This window comes from Chlamydomonas reinhardtii, chromosome 6, assembly GCF_000002595.2.
Source record: "Chlamydomonas reinhardtii strain CC-503 cw92 mt+ chromosome 6, whole genome shotgun sequence".
Classification (NCBI taxonomy): domain Eukaryota; kingdom Viridiplantae; phylum Chlorophyta; class Chlorophyceae; order Chlamydomonadales; family Chlamydomonadaceae; genus Chlamydomonas; species Chlamydomonas reinhardtii.
This window is the reverse complement of record NC_057009.1, coordinates 2,145,847-2,163,899: the sequence shown is the minus strand read 5'-3', so window position 1 is coordinate 2,163,899 and position 18,053 is coordinate 2,145,847. Positions and strand designations below refer to the sequence as shown.

The following is an 18,053-nucleotide window of genomic DNA, read 5'->3' as shown; positions in this document are numbered from 1 at the left end:
ACCCATGCTGCCGCCGCCCCCGCTCCTGCACCGCCCTCCACACAGGCCATGGCGACCGCGCTGCTGAACAACCAGGTGCCGCCCGCCTGGCGCCGCGCCGCCTACCCCTCCACCAAGCCGCTGGCCAGCTGGGTCAACGACTTCCGCCGCCGCGTGGAGCACCTGCGCACCTGGCTCACGCGGGGCCAGCCGCCGGCCTTCTGGCTGCCTGGGCTGTTCTTCCCACAGGGCTTCATCACCGCTGTGCTGCAAAACCACGCGCGCCGCACGCGCGTGCCTATTGACCGTCTGGCGTTTGACTTCAAGGTGCTGAGCCCGGAGGCCGACAAGGAGCTGGTCGAGGCGGTGGACACGCACGCCGGCGCCGCGCACGTGATCAAGGCGGCCGTGGCGGCGGCCGGCAGCAGCCGCGGCAGCAGCGCGGGGCCGGGCAGCCGCGCCGCCAGCGCCAGGGCGGCGGCCGGCAGTCCGGGCGCATCTGGCGGGGGTGCGGGCGGCGTGGCGGCGGGCAGCAGCGGCCGCGCGCTGCTGAGCGGCGTGGGGTCGGGCTCCGGGCGGCACGGCGGGCCTGTGGAGGGCGGTGTGTATGTGTACGGCCTGTTCCTGGAGGGCGCCAGGTGGGATGAGCAGCAGGGGCTGCTGAGCGAGGCCCGGCCCGGCGAGATGTTCTGTCGGCTGCCGGCGGTGCACCTGCTGCCCAAGCACACCGACGCACTGGCGGCGGAGCAGGCGGCGCAGCAGCAGCAGGCGGCGCAGCGCAGGGCAACGGCGGCAGCCGCCGCCGCCGCCACAGGAGTGGGGCCGGAGGCCAGCGGCCGCAGCGGCAGCAGCCCGCACAGGCAGCCGCGCGGCGCCCGCCATCCCGCGGTGGAGGAGGGGCCCGGCCACATGCCCGCGTTCAAGGCCAAGGCCATTGCAAAGGCGCGGCGCAAGGCCGCCGGCGCAGACAGCGACCCGGCGGCGGCGGCGGAGCGGCACCGCCAGCGCCTCATGGGGCTTCTGGCGGAGGGCTCCTCGCCGGGCGCCTCCGCCGCCAACACGGATGACGAGGAGGAGCCCCTGAGCCCCGAGCGAAGCCAGCACTCGCATCAGCGCCAAAAGGGCGGTGCTGACGGCACAGGCGGCGGCGGTGGCGGCTCTGCCAGCGGCGAGGCGAAGGCGGCGGCGGATGTCCCCTCGGGGCCGCAGCGCTACCAGTGTCCGCTGTACAAGACGTCGGTGCGGGCTGGCGTGCTGTCCACAACCGGGCAGTCCACCAACTTCGTGCTGCACCTGGGATTGGGCATCCCTGATGCCACTGACCCCGACTTCTGGGTCATGCAGGGGGTGGCGGCGCTCTGCGCGCTTGACGACTGAGGTGTGGGGATGTGGAACGACAGCACGACCGGACGTACATAGGACCCAAATTGGTGATGGTGTGATGTGGTGGGGTGTGTGACGTGTTGCGTGACGTGTTAGAGCGTTGTCAGTTGGCATCTGTGACCATTGTTGTAAGACTGATTGTGCATTGACTGGCGTTCGACTGCGTGCGGCTCGGACTTCACCAGTTAAGATGTGAGTCATTCCAGCGGCGAATTCTTTTTGACGGTTTTGTATGAGCGCGGGCTCGCAAACTTGCATGGGCGTGCACGGCGCGTGCCTGGTTGCACGGCGTATAACTGCATACGTTGGATGTTTATTCGCGGACATTATGAACTTCCTCATGAGCAATACAGGTGCTGCGGCTCGCTCACTGCACCAGGTGATGCAGGCCGAATGCTCTGGCGTACAGTAGCTGAGGAGCTGGGCAGCTGGCGCAGAGCGCAGGCGCACACCGGCAATAAGGCGTTATCTTGCTGATAATCAAACTTGGCCATCTTGGCGAGCATTCATAGGGCATGCTCAAAGCATTGCCGCGAAAGCTGTAACGCCTCCAACCCTCATGTCAAGGAGTCACAGGTCTCAACTCATTCGGGTCCCATGATTCACAGCAGTGCGCCTCAAGCTAGCAACAGACTGCCAATGCATCACGTCACACACACGCTACGCACAGTACCACAGTACAGAACAACTGACACCCCCCAGCTTCTTACCCTGCAAGTCACGCACTGTTTCCATTTACGCGTCCGTCTTTGCCCGCTTCGCGCCCGGCTCCTCGGCCCCCTTCCCCTCATCTGACCCCCCCTCCTGGGCGCCCTCCATCGCCCGGGCCGCCTCCTGCCGACCGCGTATCCGCCGTGCCACCAGCTCCTCAGCCCACGCCTTCCTGCGTGTGGGGCCGTTGCAGTGAACATGCACGTTGGCGGGCTTCATGAACGGTGACATGCGGCAGCGCTTCCTCTTGGCGTCTGTGATGTGGCCTGTATGGCTCTTTCTGTCCCAGCCCCACGCCTCTCCGTCAAAGGCCACCCAGTGCTGCCGTATCAAGGCCGATCCTTCTCTCACCACGCCCCCCCCCCCAGCCCGCTGGGCCCTCCCACGCCTCACCCGGTCTCTGTCTTGAAGCGGCCCTGGGTGCTCTTGAAGAACTCATCAAGCACAAGCCCCGGCTGAGCCTGCGTGTTAATGAGCACAAGGAAAACATTACGCATACGCGTGAGCCTGCGTGTGTGTGAAGAACAATCAAACCGACCGAGAGACGGATTTCACGAGACAAAGGAGGACAGCGGGGTACAAGCAGCCGCGCGAACCCCGCGCAAGCGTGGTACACCCCAACCGCCACCCCCTCCTGCCATATCACCACGCTTCTGCACCCCCCATTACACTGGGCCTGGGAAAAACACCCCCACCTCTGCCATACCAACGCCCTCCCCAGCACACGCCGCAACCGCCGCAACCGCCGCCCGCACCGACCTGCTCGTACTGCGTGGCTGTGATGATCATCTCCAGCTTGTCAAAGTCCTTGACCAGCAGCGCCTCGGGACTGGAGGCCGCCTCATACTCCAGCCACAGCGACTCCACCTCGGCGGCTGTGGGGGCGAGTGCGGAGGCGTGCGCATGCACGTGCAGCCAGAAGGGGGGTAAAAGGTCAGCGTGCGTGTGGACAGGGCGCACGGTCGCACGAGGAGGAAGCGGCGTGGCACCCGCGGTTGCACTCGCCCTCGGGTGCCGGATCGCAGCACGCGTGGCACCCGCCCTTGCCGGTATGACACCACCTGTCCCCCTCCCTAGGTAGAGGCGCCCGCCCCCACCCATCCACCCACATACCCACCCACACCCACGCCGCCACACCCACCCGCCGCCGTGTCTGCCCCCAGCATGTCCTTGATCTTCCCCACAGCCCGCAGCTCCAGACTGTGCTTGTCATCGTCGCTGACGCCGCAGTGGGGCGTGATGTCGCCCACTATGGCCTCCGCCACGTCGTGCACCAGCGCCATCTTGATGCACCTGGAGGGCGGCAGCAGGAGCGAGCGGGGGCAGGAGCAGAGGCGGCAGCAGCGGTAGCAGAAGCGGCAGCAGGAGCGAGAGGGGCAGCGCAGTTAACATGGTGGTCCGTCGTGTCATTGGTAGCGTCAGACGGCGCGTCCAGCGAAGCCGACAAGCCAGGCAACCTACGGTCACTGACTCGCGGAAAAGCACGTGCCCACATCCAAAGCCGCACTGCGCTGCTGCTCTGCAGTGCGCCCGCCCGCAAGTGCCTGGGGCGGCGGCCCCAACACAGCCCCACGACCCCGCGGTCCCACGGCCCATGCCGCACGCGTACGGCCTCGGCGCTTTCCACGGCCGGCAGGCCGCAGGGCACCAGAACCGCACACCGCCGCCTGCGACCTGAGCGCGTGAGGGACTGAACGAGAGCCCGCCCAGGCACCCACCCAGGCAGCGGCCGCCCAACCCCCACCTGCTGACGTCCACGGAGCTGTCGGTGGCAATGAGCGCCATCATCGACATCCGGTACATGTGGTCTGTCGTCATCGCGTGACAATGAGGGGTGAGGAGTTGAAGGTTGTTGGGGAATGAAGTATACCGAATCCGGGGTTGCAAGAGGCAACAAGACCAACGGCACGCACGAAGGACAGCCTAAGCGGGGCACGCGGGCCAAACGCAGACGCGGGCACTGCGGGTGTGCTGCCCTCACACCGCGCAGCCGCAGCTGCAGGAAACCTGTCCCTCGACCCAAGGAGGAGGATGCTACGAGCCCTTCCCGCCCGCTGTTGCGACAGGGATGGCGTCGGTCCCGGAACTGGCGTCAGGAGAGCTGCAGCTGCCCGAGCGCGGTCCTTGGGTCGCTCGCTCCCCAGTCCCTCTTACGCTCACCAGCAATGCTCTCCGGCCCCTGGACGTCCCTCCGCACCCATCCTGTGCGCTTGGTGAGCTGCAGGCAGGCCAACCAACATAAGCCTCATGCATCCTGCAGTGCGCAGCGCCCGAAACCTCCACTGCTAGTGCCATGCGCATACCTTAAGCTGCTGCAGCAGCATGAGGAAGTCTATGGCCGCTGCGGGCGTGGGCTGCTTGCTCCCAATGGTCGACATCTCACGCCGGGCGTTCGCTGACGTGCCTATCACTGTGTCTATTTTCTGACTATGTAGAATGTAACAATGCGGTCGACAACCTGTCAGGGGAGGCGACACAACGAAAGAGCGCCTGAAAACACTAGTTGCACAGTTCCTCGCTGAGCGCACAAGTCGCTGCATGCTTTTGTAATGAATACTTAAATCAAATTTGCCAACTGACGCTGCCGACCGAGGCGACGTGCATGGAGTCATGCCCAATCATGACGGGCGCAAGCCGAACGCGGGAAACTGTTTGAGTGAAGGCGTTGCTTCGAACATAAGGCATCGTAGAGACACAGTCAAATCATTGAAGTCGACTCGCGCTTGCGGGGTTCCATCCTTACTCGTGTCGACACGTCCGCCCTGCAAGTATATATTTGCCTTTGCCTCTACCTTGATCACGGACTTTAGAATCTTTGCCGGTTGCCGAACAGCATCGCGGCGATCCAGGAGCGGGAAAAATGCAGAGCCAGGTGCGCCGCTCCGCGACCCCCCGCCCACGTCGTCAATGCACCTCCCTTCCACGGTCCGCCCTCACTACCGGCGCGACCGCCTAGCCCCATCTGGTGCTTTTGACATCTGCATGTATGTCTGCATGACCCTACAGGCTCACGGGCTCCACGGGGGCGCTGGCGCAAGGGTGCAGCGGCAAGGGCCCACAGGCGGTCTTCCACGCCCGGCCGCTGCCGGCGCTGCGGCGCTGCCTCGACGCAGGCCACACGTGCTGCCCGGCGGCCTCACAGCCCTGAGCGGCCACCTGGGGCCTTGCCGCTCGTCCAGCCGACAAAACCCTAGCAGCAACCCTGACGGGGCGCCACAGCCGTCCGATGCGTCCGCCGGCCGCGTGTGGCTGAGCCGGGCAGGCGGCGCGTTGGCCGCAGCCGCGGTGGCGGTTAGCCTGCTGGCGGGATCTGCGGGCGCCGACACGCCACAGCCAGTAGCACAACCGATGCCTGCGGAAGTGCGCTTGCGTGACGAGCCGTCTGTCAGCAGCATCAGCAGTAGCAACAGCGGTGTTGTGTACCACGCCCACCGCCTAAGGGCCGGCGACGGCGCGAGCAGTGGCAGCAGCGGCAGTAGCGCAGGCGGCCTGCTGTGGCTACGGGCGCAGCCGCAAGCCACGGCAGTCGGCATTGTGGACGCGAGAGCGGGGGATGGCAGTGGCGACTGGGCGGCGGTGTTTCGGACAGGACCCGCAGCGCATTTCTCTGTGGCGGCGCCACAGAGCGCCACCGGCTCGACAGGGCAGCACGAGTCCAGGGGCTGGCTGCGGCAAGCAGCAGACACGCAGGCAGCAGCGGCATCCGCTTCTGCCATCTCCTCCAACCCATCGGTAGTGCCTGTGGCGCGCTCCCTTGAGAGTGCACCCTCGGACGCGCCGGGGCCGCTCTCCTTCAGCCTACCCGGCAGCGGCAGCGGCAGCACCTCCGCACCTACGTTCCGTGTGTCCGGGTCGCATATCCGGGCACAAACGGACGAAGGCGATGAGGCCCGGGAGGAGCTGTGGGTGGGGCCAGGCGGCTTGACGACTGGGCCTCGCAGCCAGACGCTGAGCGAGACGGCGAGCGAGGCCGAGGATCGGCTGCTTGAGGCGGCGCGGCAGGTGGGTGATATAGAAAGGTGGTTGCCGCCGTGTGCCTCCATTTGGTGCGCCTGGCAGCAGGCCGTCATACGGGGCACACCGTATGGTGTGGGAGGCATCACATGGCATGGAAACGCTTGTCGTGGGGCGCTGGGAATGCGTGGTTGGCCGCGCGACTGACGGCCTGTCTTGATCGTTTGGCGTGGTTGCAGCTCGAGGCGCGGCTGGAGGCAATGTTGGGCGGCGCGCTCAGCAGCCTGCCGCCCGTGACGTCCGTCAGTACGGTGCGTCGGCATCTTTGCGCGGGGCCTTCTTGGGGCGTCTAGTAAGAGCTGGAGGCACGTGCGTTGGGCGGGGCGGGAAAGCAGGGGACGGCAGCGAGAACAGGAATTGTGTTTGCAACGCCGCCGAAAGCGTGGCCTCAGGCGCCGCCAGTCTCTCTTCTTCTCCATGTACATCTGGCCCACACACTCGGCACTTACTGTGGATGCGTGTTCGTTTGGATATCCGCAGGATGCGTCGTCTGCCACCAAGGCCGCGCACGCGATCATTCGCGAGGTGTGGGAGGTGGTCGACTCCAACTACCTCGATGCCCGCTCCACCGGTTTTAACCGTGACCGTTGGGCCGAGCTGCGGGATGAGGCGCTGGCGGGCTCGTACCGCGACACGGCGGCGGGCTACAGGTGCGAGGGAAGAGGGAAGCTGCCGGCACGTGCCGTGTGCGTTGTCGACGTGCCGCAGTCAGGTGCCCGTCTCCATTCCCGGACGCTCCCACCTGCTGGGTGCTGTAGGTCCTCGGTACCGTAATCCTTCCTGCGGAGCCCAGTGGCCCCATTGATGCACACCCCGCCACCTCATCATGTCACGCTGCGTGTCACACATTTATACACGTTCCCCTCCTTTCCTGCGCTCTTTCCATACCTCAATACACACACGCCATCACCTAGGGCCGTACGCGACATGCTGGCCCGCGGCCTGTCCGACCCCTACTGCCGCTTCATTGGCCCCGCCGAGCTGGACGCCATGAAGAAGTACGACGTCAGTGGCGTGGGGCTCAACCTGGGCACCGCCGCCGAGTACGTGGTCAAGACGGTGAGCGGGTGGGAGTGGGAGGAAGAGCGAGGCTCGCCAGCGTGGTTTGTGTTGGCGTTGGGGATGGGGCAGAGTCGGGGCCAAGGCGGGCTGGGAATGAAATGATTGCAGATGCGGAGGCGGGTGATGGATGAAGGGCCCGAAGTGCACCCCCAGACCCTTCTGTCCGCCTGACTAGTCGCCCCGCGCTCCCCCACACCCTCTGCCTCCACAATCCGCACAACCAACCGGGTCGCGGCACACACACACACACACACACACACACACACACACACACACACACACACACACACACACCGTCGCTTTGCTGCATCGCATACACTGTCTTTGCGCAACGTTTTCCTTGTGCTCTTTAAAACACACACACAGGGCAACGAGCTGCCTGCTCCGCGCGACCCCGCCGTCCCGGGCGAGGGCGTGTACGTGGTGGGCGTGTCCAGGGGCTCTCCCGCCGATGTGGCGGGCATCCGACAGGGCGACCAGCTGCTAGCCATCCAGGTGAGTGGGGCCGCGAGGTCCAGGTGGCCGCCGCAGGTAGAGCGCTCTTGTTGCGGAAGCTCTTGCGCGCGGTTCCGTGCGGGCGGGTGTGCATGGCGTGGCATGCCTGACGCTCCTAGCGCTCGGGTGCACCGCACGCTGCAGGGCGAGTCGCTGGAGGACTCGACGCCGTTCCGCGCGGCCGGACTCATCTCGGGAGCCACGGAGGACGCCGAGGCACAGGCGGACGGCGCAGGCGGCAAGGGCGGCAAGCGGAAAGAGGACCTTGTGCGCGTCAAGGTGCGCGCCGTCACCCACTTGCCATCGCCCACCCTGACGGCTTTCCTGGCTTTCCATCCAGACCTCGTTCATCCAGCGCCCCACCTGTCCCCTCCCTGACCTTACAGCTCACCTGATTACTTGTCGTACACGCGCTGACCAATCCCTGTGCTGCGCGCTTGCACAGGTCCGGCACGGGGACGGGTCCGTGCAGGAGTGCGAGCTCAAGCGCCCCCGCCGCACCATCCCCTCCACCGTGTCCACCTCCCTCACACGCAGCGCCGTGGCCCTGCCCGGCGGCGGCCGCGGCGAGGAGCTGGTGGGCACCGTGCGCCTTGCCGCCTTCAACGCACGTGCGCAGGTCAGGGCGGGCGCGGGCGGGGTACCGGGTGGCGGGCACCGGGCGCCGTCGCGAGCACGGGACTGGGTTGGAGGCGTGCGCAGCCACACCATATATGAGGGCGACGTGAACGCACACCACCCGTCCGCGTCCTCCGCACCGCAAAATGTGCCTCGCCCACGCCTTCTTAACCCTCATTTGCAAAATGTTGCCTGCAACCCCGCCTCTCCGCGTGCACCTCTCTGTGTCTCTGCTTGCTGACTGGGGATGGCGAACACATGGACACGTGTGGCTGCATACCGCGCTCACCGCGCCTGGCGCACCTTCCCCCTCCTCCTCTGCGCCGCCAGGCGCCCCCCACTCACTCCGTTCTCCATAAACGGCTACTCCCCTCCCGTGAACCCCGCGCAGTCTGACGTGGCCACCGCCATCCGGCAGCTGGAGGCGGGCGGCGCCACTCGGCTGGTGCTGGACCTGCGCGACAACCGCGGCGGGCTGGTGACGGAGGGGCTGGAGGTGGCGCGCCTGTTCCTGGACGGTGAGGAGCCGGCGGGGGGGGGACGGTAGCCGTCCATGGAGAAGGGCTAGAGAGGCTGCAGAGGCGCAAGAGGGCAGGGTGGAGGAGGGGGTTGGAGGAGTAGGAGGAGAGGGAATGAGGGGAAGGGTCTGGTACATTGTGCGGGTACCGTGAGGTGGGGCTTGACGCTGGCTGCGCGCTGGCAGGTGGCGCCAGCTGTGTGCGCAGCACAGGGTGCGCCACACGCGTGCACGCCACACCCACAATGCGCCTGCGCTACTCAACCTCCACCTCCCGTTCCTGCTGCTGACCCCACGCCAACAACGACAGGCGACGCGCCCATTGTGATCACGGAGCGCCGAGACGCCCCGCCCGACACGCCCCTGGCTCCCGGCCCGCCGCTCACCAGCGCCCCGCTGCTGGTGCTGGTCAACAGCCACACCGCCTCCGCCTCGGAGATCGTGGCGGGCGCGTTGCACGACAACTGCCGTGCCGTACTGGCTGGCGGCCGTACGTACGGCAAGGGCCTGATCCAGAGCGTGTACGAGCTGAGTGACGGCAGCGGGCTGGTCATCACGGTGGGGAAGTACCTCACACCGCGCGGCACCGACATCGACAGGTGGGTGGCGCGAGGGCAAGGGTTGTGGTGGGCTGGTGCTAGTCAGAGCCTTGCCGGGCTCTTGGGAGGGCGGGGGCGAGAGCGTTTAAAAGCTGTGCAGTCCCTTTCAAGCGGTATGTGCGCTGTGGTACAGAGTTGGCAGTGGGAGGGGATTGTCAAGAACTATGTGTGTAAACCGGGGGCCCCTGGTACCGGTATTTATCATCGCGTGCTCACACACATGCGTGTACGACACTATATGCCTCAGGTACGGCATCATGCCGGACTACAGCAGCGTGCCGTCCAACTCCCAGTACGACAGCGCCGTCAAGGCCTGCAGGCTGACGGCGCCGCCGGTGGCAGCGGCCGCGGCCGTGGCGGTCCCTTAAGTGGACTACGGCTCGCGTGCATCTCAGGGGCGCGGGTGCGGCTGTGGGGTGCGGCCGTGTGGGCATTCGTCTGGACACTGGCCGGCCGCCGGCGCTGTCCCGGAGGACGCTGTTGCTTGCGTGCTGTGCCGCTTTAGGGTGCTTGCAGTGAAGATCTGGTCGGGTGTGTGATGTGCAGACGTGCAACTTTAAGAGCTGGTGTGCGAGCCGTCGCTGGCATACGGCCTTGCCTTCATGTGCCCTCAGTCTACACGAAGATGGGGCAGTCGTGCTGGGACGATGGTAGCGGGACGTTGCAGCAACGGATAAAGGAAGTCAAGTAGACGCGGTGAAACTGCGAAAGGCAGATGAGGAGTACAGATCGGACATCAGGCGTAGATTGCGGACCCGTGCGGACCAACCCTGCTGCTCAGCCTCCCCTGCTCGTGATGGAACATGGCAAGGGGCAGGAAAGCGTAGTCCCGATGTGTGTGGCTCCCACCCGTGCCCACATAAATGCGTTTGACTGCCTCCCCTGCTGCTGCAGTGCTGCAGTCAAAAGCACAAGACGAGCATTGCTGTGAATGCCCCCGTTTGAAAGAGCCAGTGCCCCAACATTGCGTAACGAGGTACGCCCAACCAGAGCAGAGAAGAGATCAGGCAGAGCCACAAGCACTTGGAGCGCTGTTACACGCATTTTGTGTTGGCCGTTCCCACGCGCGCTCCTGCCCCCTCCGAGCTCAGCATCCTCATTTAACAGGCTGCGTGCCGCCTGCCATAGCCTAACCAAGGTCGCACTGCTAATCCTTTGCGCAAATGCTGTAACCAAGACTCAAAAGACAAACCTAACTGTGCAATTGGAAACAACGCGCAGAGGGGCTTGGTGGCCAATACCCACACCTGCTCACGTTCTTCGTTGAATCCCACTGCCCCCAGCTGCATGCCACAGACAGAATCGTCAGGTATGGTCCTTGCTAGACACACGTGAACCACAGCAACTACACGAATGCGGCCGCGAGAGCGTTTGTTGGCTCTCCCCAACAACCCGCTGTTGCATCGCCCGCGCCCGCGCCGCCACGCCCACGCGCCTCGCATGCCGGGTGCACCAGCCCTCTGAGAAAGGGCCAGGAAAACTGCCAGATGCACGCCGGCGGCGGCTGCATGGCCGTCACGGCCCCACACGCGGAGCGGCCCCTCCACGACTCCACCAGCGCGCTGTTGGCTGAAGAGCAATCCCGTGCCGCACGAGGCGGCACGGCGCCCATGGGAAACGGGGCTGCTCCTCGACCCGCTGCGCCACGAGGCCGTGGATGGCGGCTGCCGTAGACGCCCGCGGAGCCCCACGCGCACACTGCTCTGTGAGACCGCCGACAGGTTCCGTCCGCTGCTGCGCCGTCTGTTGCCGCTGGGGCCGCCAGCCCCGACCACAACCACATTTTCTAACCTTTTCCTGCCAACTGCTCCACCATTTCCAATAGCCCGCGATACGCCTGCCTCCGCCCCGAAAGGCCGCGGCGAGCGCGCACCGCGGCCATTCCCGCGTGAGGCCGCCGCCTCCGTCACCACATACGCCGCGACGGCGCTGCTGAATCGTCCTCTCCCCTGTGACTTCTACCGCCGTCCAGCTGCCGGCGCCGCTGCTGCGTGTGCTGCCGCGGCCCTCTCGCCTGACAGCGGCCCGCTTCAGCGCCAGAGCCAGCCCACGCTGTCACCAGGCACCACGTGGCCTGGTGCTGCTGTTGCTGCAGCCAGCTGCTTACTCCGACAGGGTGATCTTCAGCTCCTGGTCCTCAGGGGCAGCCTGCTGCTCCTTCTTGCCGAAGATCAGGTCCTGCGAGTAGATAAGAATGATGGCAGGGGAACCAGGGGGAACCGTAAGTTTGCACGCACATAACCGGCTAATACATGGCTGTCCATCCAGGCGGCCATCAGAGGCTAAGTACGCAGACTTCTGCCAACCGCAAGACACGCTCTTGCGTTCTTCGATTGCGACCCAGATGACTGCGGCGGCTTGGGGCCTGCCACCCCTCCCCCCGCGAGTTCAACGCCTGGCACACATGCCCGGCACCCCCCCTCCCGCCAGCGGCCCCGGCGCACCTCCATGCCGGGGCGGATGAACACGATGCGGCCACCCTCCTCGTACACGGGGTACTTGGGCTGCTTCTTGGAGGAAGCCAGCTTCTCCGCGTTCTTCATCGCGCGGGGGTTGGAGCCCACGGGCACCTTGCCAGCGTTCTCCGCCAGGTAAGCCTTGCGCTGGGGGCGAGCGTCCTCGAAAGGCAGCTTCCACAGATCGATACCGGCCTCAGCAGCCATCGTAGCGATGCCCTTGTTCTCCAGGGTCTTGATAGCCTTGGTGCAAATGCGGAGCTTCACCCAGCGCTGGCCCTCCTCCCAGAACACCTTCTTGTTCTGCAGGTTGGGCTCCTGCCACTTGCGGCTCTTCTTGTTAGAGAAGCAGACCGAGTTGGCCTTGTTGCGCTTCTTGCCAGTCAGGTCGCAGACCTTCTTGGCGTCCACGGTGAGCACGCGCGCAACGCGAACCTGCGCGGTGGCAGGCTTGAAGGCCAGAGACTGGCCCACAATGGAGCTCCGCATGCTGAGCGACATGGCTGCGACCTGCGACCAGAGGGCGAGAGGGTGTTCTGGGCCACCAATTGCGCGAGCTTGCTCCCCGCCGCAGAGGCCCCGTAATTTTGAGCACCCGCAGTGTAATTTATCGGTTATGCAGGCTGGCTGCCGCTGCGGTGCGCGAACTGGGAGTCGGCTCCGCACCTTGGGCGCTGTGAAGGAGCCGCCGACTAAAGAAGCAGCGTCTAGGCGCCGAGTGGTCACTTACCGCCTAATGCGGTTGAATCAAAGAAAATTGCTGTGGGATGGAGGCTGTGAGAGCTCGCCGACTACCCACAATCGGTGAGACTTGCACGGCCCGAATGGGGGTCGGCGCGGCCTCTGCAAGAGTTTGACGCCGCGATAGCATCAAACTTAAATATCCAATAGTTTAACAACTGTAACCAAGCTCAGCTGACTCGCGGTCAGGCGCGGGCCACCACAAATGCAGCCTCGCGACATGTTAACTTGCGTGGAAGCACAGCCAGGAAAGCGGACATCTCTCCCACTGGCACAAGCGCGTGGAGGGGCATTAGAGGGGCGGTGGGTGCACCGGAGTGGCCGGGGCATATTGGGTTTGCTGTGGGCCCGTGGCGTGGTGGTGGCGTACCTCGGTGCTCGTCTGTTCCGAGCTCACGGTTGGCTTCCTCGGCAAGCCTACAGTACTGGGCGGCTATCCCGCGTGCTTCTGATACTCTGCGCCACAACTTGCATTTCCGTCCGTCCAGACGGCCTGCCGCCATGAAGTGCCAGGGGCGTAAGCACGCGCCCCACTCGCCCCACTCAAATGTGATACGGTACGGACTACGGAGCTAATGCGGCGTGGGTACGGTGTGCCCCCGCTTGTCGGACTGTCCCTTCAATTGTAATTCGCATCCTTCCTAATGCCTAGGTACGACTCAGGTGGTACCCGGCCCTACACATCGCGTCATCGCGCACGAAACCCTCACGTCCTGCGTGTCATTATAACAGACGAAACCTAGCTGGGTAAGACACCCGCCCTAAAGCCTGTCTCGACGGGGATGACCTGTTGTATGCACACCTGCTAGCTGCTGCAGACCTGGCTACAAACGTGCCAGCCTCCCCTGGAGCAGCTGAGCCTAAGCCGCAAGCTCACCACACGCTACTGCCTACGCTACCCTGTTCTGTACGAATGTACACTAGCCACACACGGCAGTGCGTCTGCGCCGCACGAGTTAGCCTTCACCATACGAAGCACTGTACATCATACATAACCCCTACTCCCGAATCCCAAGCCGCTACCGGCCTCTTAACCTCCTCCTCCTCGTGCCATCGCCGCTAATGAGGTTTTGCCTCTTCAGGTTCTCCATCCACGGCAGCACAGACCGGCAGTATGCGTACGCTCGCCCCGGGAACGGCCGGTACCGCGCCGCCAGCATGCGCACGATGGAATCGTCAAGCAGCACGTGCGACCAGTCCTTGTGGTGCTCGAACTTGGACGCGTTCTTGCCGTACATGCTAACCACCTGTGAACGGCCAGAGGCAATACAGGCGAGGCGTTGCGCGAAACGTCGATTGCCGGGTGGCAACTGCCGGCAGCCCCCTCCCCGATTAGGCCCTGTGGCGGAATGCGACTGCCTCCAGCCCGCGGCCACATGACGGCCCTTCCCTTCCTCCCAGCACCACTCACAGCCTCGTTCCAGTCCCTGCTCCCATTACCGCCACCGCCTCCAAAACCCCAGTGCGCAGCGCACCCACCTCAGATAGCGAGCCCACCCCCGTCAGCGATGTGGTGCTGCCGGTGCGGTTCTTGGCGATGCCCGCCGCCGGGTTGAGTGTGTGGGGGCGGTGCACCACCCAGGCATTGGGCAGCGCGCGGAACAGGATGCGCGAGTGGTGCAGCGTCACCACCTGCGAGAGAGCGTGTGCGGACGTGTGTTCATGTGTGTTAAAGGGAAAGGAACCGCGTGCATAGTTGGTGTAGTCGTTTGTGAGGGCGCGTGCAGGAGAGGTGCGCGGTCAGTGCCGTTACTGTTGTCGTTACTTTTATCCTCACTGCGCGAAAGTCAAACCCCCGCCCCTGCCTTGCCTGCGTGATTTTGTCGTTGTAGCAGCCGCGGAAGCGTGCGTCGTACGGCACCACCACCTGCCGGTCGCTGTGGTGCAGCGTGGTGGAGGGATGGAGGGGCAGGAGGCGGCGGTGGCGGCCGGTCAAGCGGCACTCGTTGAGTGTTAGTTGGATCACGCAGGGCTTACAAGCGGCAGGAGGCCATCTTTGTACGCGTTGCACTTGCTTGGGTGACGCGGCAAGGCACACAGGCCCCATGCAAGTACTTGTGTGAGTGTTGGAGAACCCACCGGCTGAGGATGCCCCATGGCTCGTAACCGATGCTGTAGTCGATGAGGTACGACTTCCGAGAAAGCAGCCACCTGCAGGTGCGTCACACAAAAGCCAAGGACGGCGACACATGGAGCAGTGCGGCAGCCTCGAGACACAGAAGGCAGAGCCCCACGCTTTGCGTGCACCTGGGCCACGACGTAGCCACCACATGCGAAGAGGGCGAAGGAGTGCCCCTAAAGCTGCAACAAGGGCCATGCCGTACCGCAGCAGCGGCAGCGCCTGTATTCAAAAGGCATCTGCTACCTCCCCTTCAAATGGCATCAGCCCAGCAGCCCGGCGGCGGGGCATGGGCGCGCCTCCCCACCGTGTGTAGTTTGTAGGTGCGTGCCCCAGCTGGAAGTAGAGCTGGCCGAACCAGTGCAGCCGCCCGCTCGCCCACAGCTTGGCCAGGGTCATCTTGTCGCCTGCGCAGCGACGAATAGCCTCAAAGCATCGCAAGGTGTGGACAGTAGTGGACTGCCGTGCTCCATTCTCCGAGTAGAGTTTACGTGAGCCTTCCTCAAGCGGAACAGCTGGAATCCGCATCTGCAAACTCACCTGCGCGCCCCACCCCTTTGCCTGTCGAACCGCTCATGGTTGCTCGGTCCTCCCCCCGATCGGAACTTACAATCCACTCCCGCCTTGCACGGACGGCTATTCCCCTGCTCACCCATGCTCGCGCCCCCGTGCCCGCCAGTATGCGAGCCCGCCTGCCTCACCCGCCTTTCTCCTCCATCACCACCAGCCCGTGACGCACCTGCCAGCGCCGACTCGGCTATGTGGTCAATCTCCACGCGGCTCAGCCCCGCGCTCACGTCCCATGCCGGCAGGACCCAGAACGTGTTGGACGAGCTCGCCACCAGCTTGTCCCCATTGGACGGCTCCGACAGGAACCTTACTAAGCTGGCGCTGACGCACAGGTCCACGTCCACCATGACTAATAGCGGCGTGCGCACGGCCAGCAGCGCCGCGTTGCGCAGGCCGTTGATGGGCGTGAGGTGCGCCAGCGCCGGGTCGGAGGTGACTTCGTACAGCAGGAGCACGTGCATGTGGCAGGCGTTGACAATGCCCTCCATGCGATCGAAAAGCGCCTGCGCGTGGGTTCGGGACCATCAGGCGTTTCCCAAGTGGTCTGGGTGGGGTGGAGAGGACATACCCCAATGAAGAGGTAGCAGGATTGAGTAGGCAAAGCGGCGGCGGGACGAATGTATGGGTAGAGGCGCACAGGGGGGCAGGTGAAGGCCAGGCATGTGTGCAGGTCAGGGTCAGAGTTGCGACAACACATACACTTTCTCGTGCTCTCGCAGGTAGCCCTTCATGCGGCCCGCATTATCACACCTTCCCAACTAGCGCAGGAATGGGGCTTCATGCCCTTGCAAGTGCGGGCACCATCACGCCCTGGCCGGGACGTGGCAGGTTTGCGCTGCACGCTGGCTAGCTCCCAAAAGCGTGCCGTGCTGTTCTGTGAGGTACAGACGGGCGCAGCACTCCCGACTACGATGGCAAGAGCTGACCTGGACGCGTGACTCGGCGAGGGCAATCAGCTGCTCGTTGGGGATGGTGAGCTCGCCGCCATGCTCCTGAACCAGCGGCACGTAGACCGCCGCGGCGTGCGGGCCCCCCGGGTAGCTCTTGCACCTGTGCACGCCGGGGGCGTGGCCGACAGGGGCGGGCGATCACACGCGCGGCGGACATTCGCCACGTACGGTGCCAGTTGCAAGCCTTCCTAGCAGGCTAACCACATTGTAATTCGAGGTCGTACAAGCTTTAAGACTGGTAACTCACTGGGTCTCCAGCATGTCCAAACGGTCAAGCGTGGCGGTGGTAAAGATGGTGACGGGGAAGGGGCTCGTCTTGGCGCTCCACCATACTCGCCGCAGCCGGAAGCTGCATAGTCAAGGGGTTTGTCACACACCATACGACTACTTGCCATCGGCTCACGCGTTCTGCCTCGTCTGGAGTTGATGTTGGTTGCCAAAGCCAACACGGCATAGGCTTTGACACGCCCCTGGCACCGTACCCCGGCCCCGCCCACCGGCTTCCCGCGTATTTGCACCTGACTGGCACGCCCGACATGAACGACTCGAAGGTTGTTGGGGTCGGGTCATACTGCTTGTTGTAGCACGCCTCTAACAAGCTGCTGGGGCTGCTTGACGTGTCCTCGGCGTGTAAATGCCGCCCATGGACTTCGCTGACCAAACCAGCATGCTCGGATTTGCCTATCAATGCAATCAATGATAAGAGGACCAGCAGAACTTCTTTGTTGCTACTCATCGCACGTCAAAACACGCTGGCGATATGTTACGGCCTCGTCTTCATGCATTTCTTTCGTGTGTGTGGACTAGGAGCCGTGATTTTATTGCGAGAAGAACGTGAAGGACAACCAAGTCCATGCAAAACATCAAAGCGAGCGTATGCTACACAGCAGGCGATGCTGCGCCATACACACACGAGTGGCGCTCCCCCTGGACACAGGTCTGCAGGACGTTGCGACGGAGGACTTGCAGCAACCCTCTTGTGACACCAGTCCCTTGTGGTCCCTACTATACCAGCTTGTACTGCACGTGTGTAGCAGTTCCCTGGCGTATTCTCACATTACCTTTCACGCACCCCGCCCACTGATGAGCACGCAAGCTCGTGCTATTCGTCCAACATGAAGATGACGTATAAATGGTACAGATGGCGCATAGCATTTATCACACTTTCAAAGGACTGTGCATGCGCATGTATGATAGATTGATAGGACAGAAAATGGATGGGTCAGAGTGGGTCACCAAATCAGTCGTCCACGCATGTCGTGTGCGGGCTATCGAGACGATGGGAGGGTTCAAGAGTCAGGCTGTTGGAGTTCGTTCGTTCCGGTGCCGTTGCGTGCTGTGGCATAGTAACGTGCTGTGGCGGGTGGCGTCTTTGGTGTGTGTTTGTTCACGTGTTGGCGTGAGCCGCTGGCCTGCCTCGTGTGCATGTGTGTGTAGCAGGGTGCGCCTTGTGCGTTTGTGCAGGTAGGTGTGTGCGAGGTTTGTCCGTTGTGCCTTGCCCTGGTCTCCAAATTCAAGAGTTGGTGTGAGAAATGCAGGGATTGCATTGCCCTGCAGCATGACGACACGCTGGCTGATCAGTAGCAGAGAGACTTGCGTGCCGTGGCTTACTGCGGGAACCACTACCTGAGCAACAGGACACTAATTCATGGGACTGTGTGGCGAGCATGGACGATTTTGCAATAAACGTCAGCTTCAACTCGTAAGCCTAAGCGCCGTGAGTCCGTGACAACTGACAGGGCATTGATGTCCTGGACATCAGGTGCCGCGAGCAAGTGCTGGCGCCCTGGGCCAGGCACGGAAGGCCCTTTACCCTCGCGGACTGTAAGGCACCTATTG

The 18,053-nt window shown here is 63.9% G+C and overlaps 5 protein-coding genes across 5 annotated transcripts in view; 2 read left to right on the top strand and 3 right to left on the bottom strand.

The window, feature by feature from the left end:
* CHLRE_06g265950v5 (uncharacterized protein) overlaps positions 1 to 1,919 on the top strand; it is a 31,985-nt gene extending 30,066 nt beyond the window's left edge. Inside the window, exon 63 of the mRNA XM_043062858.1 lies at positions 46 to 1,919. Within this exon, the coding sequence (XP_042923564.1) occupies positions 46 to 1,356 (1,311 nt within the window). The 3' untranslated portion in view covers positions 1,357 to 1,919. The remainder of the gene's footprint in view (positions 1 to 45) is intronic.
* A 3-nt stretch (positions 1,920 to 1,922) lies between these two features.
* On the bottom strand, positions 1,923 to 4,604 carry CHLRE_06g265900v5 (uncharacterized protein). The gene is made up of 7 exons (XM_043062857.1): positions 4,377 to 4,604; positions 4,234 to 4,291; positions 3,818 to 3,881; positions 3,215 to 3,366; positions 2,833 to 2,948; positions 2,467 to 2,534; positions 1,923 to 2,245 (listed from the first exon to the last, which is right to left on the bottom strand). Exons 1-7 carry the CDS (start codon positions 4,449 to 4,451, stop codon positions 2,098 to 2,100), a joined length of 681 nt encoding a protein of 226 aa, XP_042923563.1. The 5' UTR covers positions 4,452 to 4,604; the 3' UTR covers positions 1,923 to 2,097.
* A 160-nt stretch (positions 4,605 to 4,764) lies between these two features.
* CHLRE_06g265850v5 (uncharacterized protein) lies at positions 4,765 to 10,330 on the top strand. The gene is made up of 11 exons (XM_043062856.1): positions 4,765 to 4,945; positions 5,080 to 6,075; positions 6,267 to 6,338; positions 6,568 to 6,737; positions 7,002 to 7,146; positions 7,516 to 7,644; positions 7,789 to 7,923; positions 8,090 to 8,263; positions 8,654 to 8,780; positions 9,090 to 9,378; positions 9,626 to 10,330. The coding sequence occupies exons 1-11, from the start codon at positions 4,934 to 4,936 to the stop codon at positions 9,744 to 9,746; spliced, it is 2,370 nt and encodes a 789-aa protein (XP_042923562.1). The 5' UTR covers positions 4,765 to 4,933; the 3' UTR covers positions 9,747 to 10,330.
* Positions 10,331 to 10,400: 70 nt separating this feature from the next.
* On the bottom strand, positions 10,401 to 12,704 carry CHLRE_06g265800v5 (uncharacterized protein). The gene is made up of 3 exons (XM_001696494.2): positions 12,501 to 12,704; positions 11,823 to 12,344; positions 10,401 to 11,556 (listed from the first exon to the last, which is right to left on the bottom strand). Exons 2-3 carry the CDS (start codon positions 12,333 to 12,335, stop codon positions 11,482 to 11,484), a joined length of 588 nt encoding a protein of 195 aa, XP_001696546.1. The 5' UTR covers positions 12,336 to 12,344; positions 12,501 to 12,704; the 3' UTR covers positions 10,401 to 11,481.
* Positions 12,705 to 13,036: 332 nt separating this feature from the next.
* Positions 13,037 to 17,054, bottom strand: CHLRE_06g265750v5 (uncharacterized protein). Its single transcript, XM_043062855.1, has 9 exons — positions 16,733 to 17,054; positions 16,462 to 16,563; positions 16,191 to 16,314; positions 15,434 to 15,767; positions 15,002 to 15,101; positions 14,655 to 14,726; positions 14,386 to 14,452; positions 14,055 to 14,207; positions 13,037 to 13,822 (listed from the first exon to the last, which is right to left on the bottom strand). The coding sequence occupies exons 1-9, from the start codon at positions 16,750 to 16,752 to the stop codon at positions 13,595 to 13,597; spliced, it is 1,200 nt and encodes a 399-aa protein (XP_042923561.1). The 5' UTR covers positions 16,753 to 17,054; the 3' UTR covers positions 13,037 to 13,594.
* Positions 17,055 to 18,053: the final 999 nt, after the last annotated feature.